The 16,790-nt window shown below is 34.6% G+C and overlaps 1 protein-coding gene across 1 annotated transcript in view; it reads left to right on the top strand.

Moving 5' to 3' along the window:
* The first annotated feature begins 3,461 nt into the window (after window positions 1-3,461).
* The window catches only part of LOC142338060 (mutS protein homolog 4-like), a 53,082-nt gene continuing 39,753 nt past the window's right edge, over window positions 3,462-16,790 (top strand). Inside the window, exons 1-4 of the mRNA XM_075387693.1 lie at window positions 3,462-3,625; window positions 5,038-5,144; window positions 12,684-12,944; window positions 13,332-13,578. Coding sequence (XP_075243808.1) covers window positions 3,462-3,625; window positions 5,038-5,144; window positions 12,684-12,944; window positions 13,332-13,578 — 779 coding nt within the window. The remainder of the gene's footprint in view (window positions 3,626-5,037; window positions 5,145-12,683; window positions 12,945-13,331; window positions 13,579-16,790) is intronic.

Genomic DNA, 16,790 nt, shown 5'->3' with positions numbered 1-16,790 from the left:
CACACATTCCACACGCGCCTCGCATCCTCGCTTAACAAACTATTCCAATTTGCTTTCTGCCTTAAATTGTAATACAAATAAGTTGCTTCTTGAGAATTCTGCAAACGCAGCACCATTCCAATCTAGTTCAAATAATACTTGAAATTCAACTTCAATCCCTACTCGTTCAGAAATCCCTACACACGCATCACATATCGATACAATTTCCACTAACACAATGAGCAACATCACATCCAACCCACAAATTCCTCCTACACACAGCCGAGTCACATTTCAATCTACCCCCAATTCAGCAGTGGACACGACAAGATCCTCTAACGAGGGTCAAAATTCACCAAAACTTGGATTTGTCGAAAGAAGAAATCTTTGAAAACAACTTGACACAGTTATTCACTAAAGGCTTCTTGGCTGTTCTAACAAGCAAAGATAACGTCCTTAAAGAGTTGTGTGATTGCATCCTCCAGAACGACCCCCAAAGATGTAAGGAAGTCAATCCTTACATGTATTTTTATTGGAGAGACCTCATGTCCGCTCGGGTTGTGTCTGTCTGGATGAAAGGGTGGCGATTCCTCATTCTATTCAGGACGCAGTCTTGGAGAGCCTCCATCTAACACACCCTGGTAGTTGGGGAATGATAACTCTCGGGCAGTACGCGTTCTTGCCGTACATGCACCGAGAAATCCTCAACAAAGCGGCTCAGTGCAAGCCTTGTACTGATATCGGTAAGAATCTTAAGCCCGTTGTTCCGGCGTCCAAATGGAAACCATTGCAAACATGTACAGAGCCTAATGAAGAAATACAAATTGATTTTGGAGGACCCATTACAAATGAAAAAGATCAAGATATTTATTTTCTTGCATGTCTTGATCGTTTTTCCAAATTTCCCACTGTAGAAGCATTTGAAAAAGCTAATGGACTAAATGTTCTTAAATTTTTAGATGACTACATTCACATACATGGTGTACCCCGAAATATTAGACTAGATCAAGCACGTTGTTTAATTGGTAACAAAGTAAAAACTTTCTGTAAACAACATAACATTAACATACTCACTTCCCCTGCTAATGATCAGAGAGCTATAAGATTAGTAGAGCGTTTGATACAAACAATTAAAAGACGCTTAAGCTGCATGAAATTAGATAATAGAAATCAATCATTCACAATTAAAAACGCCATAAAGTCAATAGTGTATCAATTACGTATTTGCAAACAAAAGACAACAAATGTAACACCTTTCCAAGCACAATTTGGAAGAAAGCCAAACACGCCACTAAGTAATATAAGTACAGCTCCAAAGTCATCTAATCTTTCATATGAAGATATTCTTCACCACTATTTAGATGCTGATACCGTCCCAGTAGAAGACTACCTTGACGAAAACGGTTGGGTCACAGGAGATCGTAGTGATATCCTCATTGAAGAGGCAATGCAGAAAGCACAAATGGATGCACGCCGCTACAATGGGGATCACAATAAGTCCATTTCCCGTTTTATTGTGCATCCTATATTAAACAACCCCATTCCTCGGACAGAACAGTCACTTGATCTCAAATTGGCCCGCAAAGTAACGAAGCGATCAAAACGGGACCTTCGGGGATTATGGGAGACTCTAGCACCGGGTAGTACAGTCGTACGGACATCTGATACTACCACAGTCATTAAAGAACCTGGAGTACCCGAAGATTACTTACGAAATAGTGATATCGCCAAATTGGGCACTCGCGCAGAACGCAACACAGATCTTTGGGAGTATGCAAAACGCCGCCCTCTCCCCTATGAAAAAACCACGGAGGAAAAGATTTCGCAGCACACCAAAGAGCTCAAAAAGAAATTTTGTGGGGAAATCAAAATTCGTCACCTCCCGACCCAATCAGACGCGGCCTCGGGAGTCTCGTCCGCTAATAGCAATATTTCAAAAGGGATGGCATCTCGAAAACCGAAAAAGCCCCAACTAGGAGGCAAACGTTCTAGAAATACTTCTGCAACCCTCAACACATCGAATGCTTCTTCTGTTGCTGCGTCTTCAGTAACATCTTCCGCCGCTTCACCTTCAACGTCCCGAAATAAACGAACCCGACGCGCCCCCGACTATTTCGGTTTCGAAAATTCTGTGTGCTCAGTTAGCGATGACTCTGCCGCCCCTGCACATAAGAAGCAGAAGCCTGAAAATCCAGTAATCGCGACAATAATCCAAGAAGAGGCAGCTCAACCTCCTGCACCAGCGACCTATTATGAGCTCCAAGTAGTGAGTCCTCCCGCACCCCTCCTGTTGGAACATGGTCACCCGAGAGCTATGGCTATGAGGACTATACAAGAGAAATAAGTATGAGCGTCTTTGACGCGGAGAACCAAATTTAAACTACAAACAATTGTGTTCAATTTGTTAAATTGTTGCTTGTGTTAATTCTAAGTTAAATAATCCTTCATTCTTAATTTAAATATGGATTCGTATCACTTGTGCGCTCATTTTGTGTTAATGTTCGCTATTAGTTTGCGTTTGTGTCTCAATTTCTTTAGTTAAATTTGATGCTGCATGTGTATCAATATTCTCAATGTTATTACTTTCGTGGATTCGCACTTCGATTGTGCCTCAGTTTATGTTTGCTGTTGGTGCTTTACAATAAATGTTGAGAGTTTACATTGATTTTATTCTCTAAGTTTAAGCCCCTCATTTCCATTGCCATGTCATCGTTCATTTGCAGTTACTATTTATACTAACCAGTACATATGTTAATATTATTCAAAATTTTTACACTATTGCAGTTTAAAAATTTCTCTCGAGCTGAGGATATGTGGTACGGTTTTACCATATTAAGTTCATGTTTGATTACTTAGTACTAAATTAAGTTAAGTTTCCCCTTGTCAGGCTAAAAGTCACATTTGACATATAATTAATTTACCGCCGACCAATAAGTCAACTTTTCAGTTTTGTTCATATCTCCCACTTTTGATTATTTATTCATTCTCTAGAATCTTGTCATTGAATTCAGTTGCATTCAATCTACTCTGTTTTGCACTAAGCGCGATCCTATCGGATTTGAGGAGGAATTCCACCTTCAATAATTTTGTCTGTAATCGCAGCACGATTGCTAAGTAAATCTAAAAGTAGTAATCCCACAACTTAGTAAAACTTGGATTCGCACCTCGAATCCATTCAACAAATTCTAAATGGATTTGTGGCACGAATCGTATCTCTAGTCACTTCCGTTCGTTTTCGACAAAAAGAAGTCATGTCAGTGACGCCAGTCAATCAATAAACCCTGTTAACTATTTTAAACCGGTTACAGGAATTCGTTTACTGTCAAATATGCGCCATTTTATGTGAAGGTTTGCTCTCAATTTTATTCATGTCCATTTTCATCTAAACTAGATGGATTCCTGATTGCATTTGATCGTGTACTTGACCAAAACCTGATATGTAAGTCCATTTTAGCCATTAGAAGTTTAGTAGAAATGTTACCATGAATGTGTTGACAGCTCTTCGATCGATGCATCATTTGCAACCTCAGTTGTTTCTAAGAATTGGGCAGCATCTGTTGCTGTTGAATCCATTGCAGACAGCTTTGAGACTCCAAAGAGTTATGGCTATGAACAACTGTGCAGTTGGAGGAATGTTGGATCCGATGTCGGTGGATTGTTAGTTTAACTAGAACTGTACAAGGAGGTTTCGTAATGTGCGTTTGATTTCAATGGATAGTTTACTGTTTGCTGAAAATTTTAACTCTAATTTTATTGAAAACTTGATGGCTGCTCTCTTTTAGAATTTTTTCGTTTTTAAACGTTTTTTCATCAAAAATTGTTAAAAAAACAGCTACTGGCTCTCTCGGCAAGCATAATAGAACCTAATTAAAAATTTCAGATGATATCTATAGGACTTTCCTTATCAACTAAAATTATTTTCAAAAAATTTCGATGGAGGTAGGATTTTCCTAAATCTTCCTCACTTTTGTTTTTGTTGCCTTTTCACTTGCCTTCAACAATGACACATTAAATAGAACTACTGAAGAGGCATAAACGAATCTGCTGAAGGGTTTGTGCCCTTATTTTTTCATTTTTGAATAATCCCAGCGCATATTTGAGTATTGCATGTAAATTTTCTCCCTTTTTCCTGTCTTATTGCTTAAACTCAAGAACTACATTATAGTGATTATTCTAACTATGGCTTTCAGGGGCAGTTTCAGAAATCATTAAATCTTTTTAATTGATATTTTATAGTTTCTATAACTTTACCTCTTTTTGCTTTTCTAAAACTTTTTGAGGTTCGCCAATATTTGTTGCTCTTTTATGTTCCTTTAGTTGTCTTTCTGCTTAGACTCACTAATTGAACAACTCAATAACTTCTATAGAATCAAATAAGTGTAAAAAGTTATCAGTATTTTCTATTACCATTAATTATCTTTTTCAAAAAATTATCAGTAATTATTTGAGTTTTTTCCCATACTTGTTTTTTGTTTTTTGCTCTCCTAACGTCATAAATATCAGGCTCCATTGGTGAAAACTTATTCATTTGATGAGGAATTGTTTCTTTTAACTATTTATGACAAAAGGAATGGATACATTTATCTATAAACAAAAAAATCATAAATTTGTTTTTTAAAAAAACCGTTTATTAAGAAAAATCTGTAGTTGTTGAGTTTAGAAAACAAAAGCTGAAAGTGTTTTATGTCTTGTTCTAGCTAACTATAAAGAAAGGCGTGCATTTCGTTTAAAAAACTGAATATCAAGAGAAACCAAATGAATTGACAAAGTTTTGGAATTTGGATCGAAGAATTTATTGAATTTGGATTTCGGAAAATTCAGTTATCTCAGACGCTATTTTATCTGCTATTTAATTTTTCTGTGGCATAACTATAGGTTAATCGGATGAAATTTTGTTTTCAAGAAAAAAGAAATGTCGAAGAAAATTTTACTAGTTTTTTCTAATCTTTTTTACATTTGGTACAAGATTTAGAGTGTTTTGAAATCCTTTTGGATTCATTAACATTGTCGTTTTTGCCAACATTTTGGTAGGTTTCCAAAATGTACTGTTGTTATCAGATCATCTTCAAGATTCAAGTCTGTGTCTACGCCAAAGAGCAGTTCAGTGGCCAGATCGGAGAATACGATTCAATTTTCGCCATCACACATTGTAGCTGTCACTGAAGGTGAGATTTCTCAATTGGGGGTGACAACAGCTGATCTTTTTGTTCTGACCTACTTTAGTAGGGGAGGATCTGTACGCTCAACTGCATTTTCTTCAGACGAACTTGGCCGGTCGATACATTCATCGTACGTAGTTGTGAGTGGTAACACTAGAAAGCTTTTCAAGCGCAGAATATAAAATTAAAAAGATTTCTTTATGTTTAGGATGAGTTATAGAAAAGTAAAATAGTGTTAATGCTGTAAGTTATAAAGGTAAAAAGAGATTTGCCGAATAGTTTCAGCCGACTCTTTTGTGTAAAATGTTGGCTCAATTTTTAAACATTCCGCAGTTTTCAATTTATTAGTGAAAAATAGCACCCAATCTTTTTGTTTAGCCCACTTTGTCCAAATTGACGATAGTGGAGGCATAAAAGCTGCTGACACGCTGTTTATTCAGATGAGGGTCTTTTTTCCTCTGGTTCCAAAGAAATTTTTCCGGAAATAACATTTTGGCGGCCTTTCACTATTTTAAATCAACTTTTATTAAAGATGCATAATTTATTTTTGATATATATATATATATATATATATATTCGTATTTTTTTGTCAAAGAATCTGTTTAAAATAAGAATCTGTTTAACCTATTTAAAATAAGTAAAATTTTAACAGCTGCGCAGTGATAGCAAGGCCAGTTTTGGTTTGATCCTTGGATTTTAAAATGAAAAAGAATACGATTATAATTTGGGTCTATTCAATATAAATTTTTCAGTTCTTTTTGATCCGAATGGAAGAGTAACCTGTGTCCGAATTGAGGCTCAATTGAAAAATTACAAAGCATTTTGGTAAATTTTTAATGAACTCTCGAGTTTTGACAGCTTCTGTTGTTATTTTTGTAGCTTTATGAATGAGTCTAATGAAAATGTTTGATGGCTATTAGTGAAACGATCTAATGCTTTCATTTGATACCTACTGTTTTATCGCTAATATAATTAAGGAATTAAAAAAATTTAATTAAAATTTTCTTTTAATATTTTTTTTAATATTTTGTTCACGTTTGAATTATTTGTTTGCTTTAATGGTCAGCAACAATAGCAAGACTAGTTTTTGTCTATTAGTAAATGTGTATAATTCAATATTTTTTGGATGGGAATCAGGCGCTGTTCTTTTTGAATGATTTTCCGTGTTTTGCCTTTGTTTTGTTTATTACAGAACAGATTGATTTCGAATCAAATATCCAGTACTGACAAATTTAGTTTACTTGAAAATGAAAGACGATAAATATACACTATAATGTCAGTAAAATGCGTGTGTTTCTTTTTGTTTTCCACACTGTTTCAACAAGTTAAATTGCTTGAAATTTTATGTTCTGGCTGTTTTCGGTTTTGCTGTCCTTAAACTTTGTCTCGCTGATGACAAGTTCAAATAATTTCTTATGCAGTAAGTTTTTATTTAATTAGTGACTGTCAAGTGATAGTTTTGAGCTGTTTTATCTTTTTTAAGTGTTGGTTTCCTTTTTTTAAAGAAAAACCTAGTGGGATTTTTGAGCTCAGTCACTTTTTATCTTTATTGGTCACCTCGAGGCGTATTTGCAAAAAGAGGGGTTACATCTTTAAAATGAGAGGTCCCATCCTCTTCCAAATCAATTAAATTTAGATTTTCTGCTGTTTAATCTTTCATACATTTTTTTCCAGTTTTGTTTAACTTTACCAGTTTTCAAATCATTTTCGTTTTTGAACAATTTTTTTTTACATTTTGTTGCTGTATTGTCTCATTAGGAGGCTAATGACTCAAAAAAAATTAAAATATCGCAAATTAATGACGTTCAATAAAGCTGCAACTGATTATATCTAGTGTTTATAGTCAAATGATTACTATTTTAATGCAAAATTCAATTTAGTTTTCGATTTTTGCTTGTAATTGTACCGCTTGTAGTCATTTCGGTACCGATTATGACATTTTGGATAAGGACAAGTCTCAGTGGTTTCCTAAGAAGGCAAAAAAACTAATTCAATGATTTCAGTTGATAGCTAATAGTTTGCATTTGTTTGCAATTAATTGTTTTTTTGAAAATTTAACGTATTTACTTCGATCTTTCTCATTTTGATTTCTACTTAATAATTGTTCTCAACAAAAACAGTTACCTTTTCTTCTCCGTTGAATTGCATGTTAAGTTTTTTTTGTTTAGTTTTCCCTGCTATTTTGGCTTTGTTATTTTGTTTTTATTAAAAAATAGATATATTTTTAGTTTTTTTCGCAATTAATGCTGTTTGCTTTTGTGTTTTGTTTTGTCTTTTATTTGGAGTATCATTCGCCATCTAGAAGGATCAATATTCAATTTTTTCAATGGCTTAAGTTTAATCTGATTTCATAAACAGATACACCAAATATTTTTGAACAAAATATAAATTTTTGAAATTTTTCTAAATGTTCCTCACCGGCCTGTGATCTTTGTCTCCACTTTAATTATGCACGCCGAGTCTCGTAACTGATTTGATTCCATCATCATCATGGGACTGGGGTATTCTTCGCCTATGTCAAAGTATCAGTTAAGTTAAGAACAGTAAGTTAAGGTGAAAACAACAGATAAAATTTTTCTGAAAAAGAAGGGTTAAATTTAGTGGTTAACTTTTTTGAAATTTTAATTTCAACTTCAGCATAATTCCTGAAAAAAATTTTAAAAAAACAGTTGGCGCTAAACAATTATGAAAATTTAACTGATTTTTTAAAATCAATTTTGGTATGAAATGATTTTTCTCAGAACTCGTTGCAATATTTAGAGTTCTGCTTTTTGAATGCTTTAAATCTGAAAAACTTCACATACCTTTTTTTTCACCGTGGCAGGCTATGAACTCGACGCTGGCCTGTCTTTGGTCCTATTCGTTTAATGTTTCGTCTTTGTTTCAATATGGGACGTACTTTTGAAGCAGTCGACGTCTCCAGATCTGTTGCATGCGTTGCTTGACTTCAGTCCATGAAGATGACTTCAAGCTGGACGATTCTTGGAACACGAGTCTTGGCACAATGGCAAATGGCCGTCCTAAAAGAAAATGAATCGGCGTAAAAAGGTTGTCATTCTAGTTGTTTCTTCTCACGTGTGCCAATTGCCTGGAATTCACCAAAAATTCCGCTTCTGTAACTGCTGTTGCAAAGATGTCAGGTGTCAGTTTTACAGAGCCAAGGTTGATTAAAGAACTCGTTTAACTATCAGGACGAGTCTGTCCCAGACACCACCGAAGAGAGGTGCTAAAGGCGGGTTGAGCGCCAATATGAACTTGACTCTGGCCTATCCTTGTTTGTAATAATCCCTTTTTCCTTGTTTTCATATTTATTTGTTGGTTTCCCATGTTATGTTTCAGATTATATCAAGAAACATCATCAGTTTTACATTATTTCGGCTTTACTACATCACTTCCGATTTGAATGACTTTACTTTCATCCTTTTGTTAGCAATCATTACAAACATGGCACTTCGCACAAATCAACTAGAAAATACCGCGGCTCACATTTATTCAATGAAGGGGTACTGCATGCTGTACTGCATGCTGTACACAGGCCTCAGGTCTTGTCCATCGCACCACGTTCTTTCGCGCTGAGAATTTCTGTGGATTCAAATATAAAAAATCGTTGGTGTTCGTCGGTTCTATTTAGCCAAAACCGATCAAAACCCTGAAGTTTTCTTCGTCGTTTTTATTGGTTTTCGTCGGTATTTAAACGTAAGAATCGTCGGTTTTTGCCGTTCTAAAATTCTTACAAAATGGACAATCCTCAGCGAGTCTCGAACCATCAACTCCTAGATTACTAACCACATTTTTCTCCACTGCACCACCTGTTACATATTTGTACTGTACTTCTTTTGTATTTAAATCAAATTGAGACTGCCGATACCAACAAAAGACGACGATAATCGACACTTCTTACATCAAATAACGACAAAAGTGACAATAATCGAAAAAAAGACAAAGAACGATGCTTCTTGCATCGAATTCGTCGCATTTTCTCAACACAGGCTCTGCCATCACATCACATAGCTCAATAATTAATTAATCTGTTGCTCTCCAAAAGCTGGGTTTAAATGTTACCTTATATAAACTTTTTCCAGGGAACATTCAATTATAACTTCTTTCCGCATGACTTTGTTCTTAAAGTTTTGAGAATGGCCCTGTTTTCTATCAATTTAAAATAATAATTGACCACTTTTGTGAGTTTTTGATAACACTCGAGCGCTCATGTACGTTTCTGACCAGTATTTTTAACTGATTTTTTATATTTCTTACTGTTTCAAAAACGCTCAATTTGCTATGTTTTAAAGGTTTCGATTATTAGTGGTCATTTCAGGTGTCTCAGCCAAAAGCAAAAGGAGTCACCTTGACGTACATCACTCAAAAGAGCAACTCTTCTGTACTGTCTAAGTTAAGTTAATTGTGGGAATTAGGGTCTGTAACATGGCAAGTGAAAAGGTCAATTTCAGGTCATTTTCAAAGCTTTGCCGCTTTTTGCGTCATTTTATTCAGTTATTCGAACCCGTATGTCCCCATTGAGAATGTAATTTTTAACCCAAACTGGTAAGTTATAAGGTTTGAATTTCGATTTGAAACAAGGAGGCTAGCTAATGTTCATTCGCATAATGTCTCGACCACATTCAAACACGTTTTTAAATTCTCTACCAAATGAAGTAGAGATAGAACGTTTTCAGACACTCATGTATTGTTGTAAATTTACTGGTGAATCAATTCAAAAAACAGCTTCAAACTCAAGCCACTAAACAAATTAAATACTGCCTAATTTCAGAGCCGATCCTAAACTAGCCCAATTAGCTTGCATTTCCACAGAAAGGATAAGGGATCTATCTGTTGTTATTGAGATTAGTTATCAAGTAAGAAAAAAGCAAAACAAAATTGGCAAAATTAAAAAGAAAACGTTTATGCTTTTCAAAACAATTACTTTCATAAACATGAAAACCATTAACTATCAACTGAAATTATTACATTTCGTTCACGGCGCCTTAAGGTACTATTGAGATTTGTCATTATCCGAAATGTCAAACGACTACAAAAAGAACAAACAAAGGCAAAAAAGTGCAATTAATTTTTGTGAGAAGACGACGCCCAAGCCCTTAAAAACATAAACTAATTACTAAAACTGTTAGATATACTCAATTGAGCCCTCTTTAAACGTCATTGATGTGATTGACGTGTATTTAATGTTTAATTAAAGTGATAGTGTGTGTGTGTGTGTGTGTGTGTGTCAAGACAGTAAGAAAACCTAAAAACTCGAAATCGCCCAAAAATTAATAAAATTAATGGTTTTTCGTAGTTTCAAAGGGAATGATCCCTTTTGAAAAAATAAAACAATAAAAAAGACTACATTAATATTCACTTGAAATAATATGGGCCTCACTTTTTGCATAGAGTAGGATGAAAAGTGACAGAAATAAGTTAGAACGTGGCACACCTCAAAAAGCCCTTAATTTTGAAAACATTTGTTTTTTGAAAAACATGACCTCATGCCAATAATAAACATACTAAATGAATTATTTGTACCTTTTTCAGATAGAAAATTCGACCTCTCATAAATGAGACTTAGTCAAAAGTTCAACGAAAGGCAAAATAACAACGAATACGGGCAGAACTCAACATTCTACACAAAACTTTAATGAAATGCAAAGATGAGACAGACAAAACAATATTTTTGGATAATTTTATGATGTGAACGTTCATTTGTCTTCAATTGCACGTAATTTTATTAGTCAATTAGATTTTCATTTCAAATCATTCTGATCTGTGACTAAAATCAATACAACACAAAAATTGTTAAACTATTCTTAACAAGCACATCTACTCATTACAAAACGTAATTTTTTGCTATAGAAAACTCCACATTCAAATGAAAATTAGTGTTGCTATTGCTGATTGACCAATAAAATAAAGAGTTCAATCAAATGTCAGTAAAATAGCTAACTAAAAATGTCAGTATACAAAAATGCAATGTTTGGATCTCTATCGATTTATATTTTCATATATCTACTAGGTATCAACTTAAAGCGTTATATCATTAGAAAAATAGATAGCGAATCAGAAGAAACAACAAATCAGAAAAAAAACAACTTCTGGTAAAAATCGAGATTTGATTAAAAGCCTATGAAAACAGATTTTCGAAGCCATAATAACCATTAGCGTTACTCAGAAAACAATATCTATTTGTTGGGCTTTGTCTGAACAGAAAAGGAATCTGTCAATAATTAAAATTTTATTTGAAAACGGATTTGTCTGCTTTTGGCATGATAGAAATACAAAAACCTTTTAAAAGTCTTACAGCCAAAATGAAATCTTAATCTTTTTTCATTGCAAAGAGCAGTGATGAGACCAAAACCAGCCTTGCTATCGCTACGCGGCCGTTTTTAAACGTTATTGTTGCAGGTAGTTGCGTAATAGATATTTTATTAAACAACTATTCAAATAGATCATCTTAAAAATACAATTTTACGGCTAATTTCTACCATTCAAATTAGAGAAAAACCGCCAAAGTGTTAGTTGCAGAATACTTTCATAAAAACTGGACGTGAAAATACCACTATTCTGAGATAACAAACTTTGTGTCAGCAATTTTTTTAAAAAATCTGCACTACTAGTCATTTTCGACAATGTTGGTTTAAGTCAATGTTGATCTATTTGGTTCGATTTTACAGCAAAATTTTTTCGAAAAAACGTTGCTGATTATTGACTCAAAAGAGTCGGTTCAAACAATTCAGCTTTTTTTTACCTTTATTTGTAAAACTAAAACTAATAAGACTATCGTTAACAATGTTTTTCATCTTTTTAGCAACATTGATAAATATTCCAGCAAAAATTTGGAAAATTGAGAAAACAACGGAACAACGCTAACACCCAATGTAAACCTCCGTAACTGCTCCGAAAAATCGATAACCAAAAATCTATTACTTGAATATTCCAATGATGACAAGTTTTCTAATGATACCACTCACAACTCTGTACGATGAATACATCGATTGGCGAATATTGAAATACATCGAACGGAACCAAAACAAACCAGATGAACGTACAGTTCCTCTCCCGCTGAAGGCTGAAGTGGGTCGGAACAATCAAAGGATAGAATTCAGAGTATCATTTCCTGAATTGCAAATTTTTAATGTTTGGTCTTGGCAGTTTTTTTACAAGTGGTCTCGTTATTTAGTGGCTACTGCCCAGCAATCTGCCGGCTATGTTAAATGATGTTGCGATGACTGGCAATTTATCTGAACGTAATTAAATTATGCAAATATACTTTAAACATCAGAGCAAGACGTCTTTTCGTTGTTCGACATCAAATGTTTACTAACTACAGCAGGAGAAATGCCACCTAGTGTTCCCATTTCGCAAAATACATGATGTCCTTGGCGTCAGCCACACAATGTTTGGTCATCGCGGACAAAATAACGTAAGCACTTACTGTTTCCTTGAGTTCGAGTCGGTATATATTTATTTTTTACTCAGTTTGTGCTTCTACTTTCAAGAGCTTAACTGTTCTCTGAAAAATCTCAAAAAAACCTCAAAACCTTATTTTAGGTCGCGGTAACGCGAAAGGTGAAGTAGGGGCGGCAGCCATCGACATTGAATCACCCACAGTCGAACTGTTCCAGTTTAATGATGACCCGATATACAACAGCCTCGTTACTGTGCTCCAATCTCTCAACCCACTGAAGATAGTCTTGCCGTCTACTATATATGAAAAGTCGCCCAATTTACTCAAATTGCTCAGATCTCATTTTGAACAAGTTGAGATAGTATCATTTGACAGAAAGTTCTTCAACGAAAACCAGGGATTAGGTTGGTTTACAACATGGAAAAATTGAAACCTAAGCTAATTCTGTCGCGATTGCTTGCAGAGTAAAATGTTATGATTCAAGAAGAGACGTGACGGAGTATTTTGTATAATCGAGGAACTAAAGTTCTTAGTGACGGAGTGTTTGTTTTCTGCAGAGTTATTCGTTTGCTGTTTAAAAGATTTTGAGATTGTGTCCCTTGTTGAAATTTTACCCAAAAAAAAAACATGAGTTGATAGTTTTTGATCGGTATTTTAAGGGAAAAACGGTAAAAGCCCTTATGTTTTTTGTTCGTCTTGAACGGTTTTGATCGTTTTTTCGACATGGGAAGTGCTCGTTTTTAAGCGGTATATTAAGGAGAGGACGTCTAATATTGTCTGTCGATGTTCAGATTGCTTCCACCGGCTGTGCCACCGGGAGTTCACTCAGGTACTGTTTGAGATCAGAGAAAAGTACTATTGCTTGTCAGCACTGGCTGCAGTCGCCAAGTACGCCGAGTTTGTGCAGCGTGTAGTGTACCACTCAGCATCTCTTGCATTCTTCTTCACCAGCCATATGTCGTGCATGAAGATTCAGTACAACTCCGTCACTCAACTGGAGTTAATCCGAAATATGAGCAATCCAAAGTCGAGAGAAAGGTAAGCTAACCCAGGTTGAGGTCCCAGACGGAAAGTCGATATGTCCAGACCCAGATGAACGCACGACGGTGGTGTCGTGCGTTCAAATTTACATGGTCTGGAAACAAGGAAAAACGCACGAAAGTCTGGTGAACGCACGAAAGTCTGGACATAAACGCACGAAAGTCTGGTGAACGCACGAAAGTCTGGTGAACGCACGAAAGTCTGTCGAACGCACGAAAGTCTGGACATGAACGCACGAACGTCTGGTGAACGCACGAAAGTCTGGACATAGGCACTTTCCGTCTGGGACGGTCTGGACATAGGCACTTTCCGTCTGGGACGGTCTGGACATAGGCACTTTCCGTCTGGGACGGTCTGGACATATCGACTTTCCGTCTGGGACCTCAACCTGGGAACTCACAGGTATTCAACGACAACAGGGATTCACCAGATGGTTTGTAAATTTCCGTATAGTGGTCTGTTTTATGGTCGACTAAGTATTATGAAGCTTTTTTTCCTTGTTTTTACCACCTGCAATGCCCTAATAGTTACCGGTTGTCTTATTCTCAACTCAGGGAAGCACAACATGTAACTTTATAAGCGCTGAATGGCGTGTTGATGTATTCGACGTTCTAATCATAAGCCAACATATGTCTTATGATATGAGACCTTGATAAGTGAATGAATTTTTGTTCCGATCCCACTTGTGGGGGGAGAAACTATATACTCAAGTGGGTTTTTTTTGTTCAGACAATTTTCGCCGTTCGATATATTCATCGTAAAGAAATATGAGTGGTATCATTAAAAAGCTCGTACAGCGTAGAGTTCGGAATTAAAAAGTTTTTTTAGATTTCGTGTTTTTCGAGGAGTTATCGATGTTTTGTGTGAACACGTGATGTTTGACATGATTTTGTTCATTTTTTGTTCAAATTAAGCCTTTTCTATAAAAAAAATATCAATTTCAAAATTATATTTTATGCTAAAAATGAACTCTTTTATGTTTCTAGCAGACGAAAGGCTATAGAAAGGGTAGTTTTAATCTCAGAGGGAAGTTTACTATAAAACAAATTCGATTTCTAATTGAGAGCTGATACTTTAAAAACTATTTCATATTTTTTTGAATTCTGTTCAAGTTTTTGAATTCTGTTCAGCAAATGAATTCTGTTCATTTGCCAAATGAACAAATAGTTCGTTTGTAAGGAATCGCTCATTTTTATGGCTCTGACTCAGAGTTTTCGTCATTTTATTTGAAATTTTGGTTTTCTTTTTGAGATTTTAATAAAAATTTGCAGTCTTTTGACATAGAAAGTTGACTAAACGTGCACTAGGTTTCCTGAAGAGCCGTATGCAATCCTATGTTGTAATTTGAGCGGACAGCAAATGGCTGTTAAGACTTTAAAGATAATTTTTCGAAAACAATTTTTTGAAAATTAATCAATCTTAAATTTGTTTCTGTGAACTGTAAGTCAGTCCCACTATTGACAGGCCCCCTTCCTTTCTACTTCAACCACAATTATTCTGCTTAGCGGCGATATCTTCCAACTGTCTTAATGACTTTGATGCCACAAATTTTCATTATTTTTTTGGTTATTTTTTCATAACTTTGGACTCTTTGGAAATCTTAACACATTATGTTATTATTCTCAGTTCCCATTGGAATAGAGAACACTTTCAATAGATCATAGACAAAGTTTTCAGAGAAAAACACATCGTATTAATGGCTTCGACACTGTCTTCTCGAATTTTTCTACTAATTTTTTGGTTTTTGTCTGTCTTTGTTGTCATTTTCTTTGTCATACGAATTATTGTGATGACTTATTGAGGATTTAGGAATGACACAAGTTATTGCCTTCTCGTTGAGGCATAACTTATTAAAACTTAATTTTTATTAATTTCCTCTGAAAGCTATTGAATTTAATGGCTTTGATACAACTCGTTTTCTCAAAAATTTCGTGGTTTTAATATATTTGTCCATATTTGTTACTTTTTTGAAGTAGTTTTGTTTAAAAAAGATGATTCAAATGTTGGTAAAAAATTATTTGAAATTTAAAAAGTTTTGAATGAAAAGTTCTTTTTTTAATGCCTTTGACACTTTTCTCTCCATTTTTTTCAATTTGCTGTTTTTGCCTGTTTTTTATCCTTTATGTAGTGGTAAAGAACTGAGAGGTCTCTTACGCCTCTAACTGATTGACGGACTAATGAAGTTACTTAATGCAGTAAGTTATAGCAAATAGCCTGAAGGTTTATGATATTATTTGTTCTCAAACGTTTTCTCAAAAATTTTGGTTTTTGTTATATTTGTCAAATTGAATCTAATTCTTATCATTGAGAGAGCCCATCTACTTCCCTGTAGTTCGAATATTAAAACGGCTAATGATTTTGCTTCGTAACTAGCGACTTACTTGTTGAACGACATTCGTTTTTATAAAAGTTTTATTAGTGGTCAAAAATGTGTGTTTCTTTTTCTCTTCTTTAAGCACATTCGCCTAATAACAGATCCCAATAGTTTTCAAATGAGGCCCAAGTGAACATACTTATTCTTTCAGTATAGTTTTAACTGCAATTTTTTAAATAACACTCGAAAAAAAACACAATCTTCAGATAACAGCCAAAGTTTTTAATGGCTTTAATAAGTTGTGTTTTCAAATTTTGTTTCTTATTTTCCCAATTTTTCTACCTGTTTAGACAGTTTCTGTGGTCTAACCAAAAAAAATTTTGATTGCTTTCGTAATTACTTTCTAATGAATTATTAAGAATTTTTCCTTAAAAATTAATGGTTTTTATGTCGTTTCTAAATATTTGGTTTAAAAAATAAAAAAATATTGGTTGATTTTTGAATTTCGCATCAATATTGCTTCATTTTGTCAACTTGCTACCTAGTCTCATCAATATAAAATTCCATCTATTTTTAGTAACGAAAAGTAAATTTATGTAGCTAAAGTTTCTTCTGATTGTATTTTGACGTTGTCACTAGGTGCTTTTAAAATTAGACGTTGTTTTTGCCGTAAAAAAAGTTTTTTTTTCTTTTTGCTTATTTTGTTCTCTATTTTTTTTCCCGTAGTTTTATTAAAAGTTTGAGATCTCGTGAGCGCTGTAATGAGGCATGGCATTATGTAATTGACTTAGTAGTTTCCGTATCGATACTTTTAAACTCGAAGATCTATTTATGATTATCTCTGCATTTGGTTGACAATTATGTCAAAAATGTAGATGAGCGCGGGTCGGAACAT

The sequence above is a fragment of the Convolutriloba macropyga genome, chromosome 4, assembly GCF_964194025.1.
Source record: "Convolutriloba macropyga chromosome 4, txConMacr16.3, whole genome shotgun sequence".
NCBI lineage: Eukaryota > Metazoa > Xenacoelomorpha > Acoela > Convolutidae > Convolutriloba > Convolutriloba macropyga.
Note: the sequence above shows the minus strand (reverse complement) of the source record. Positions and strands in the feature narration are given on the sequence as shown.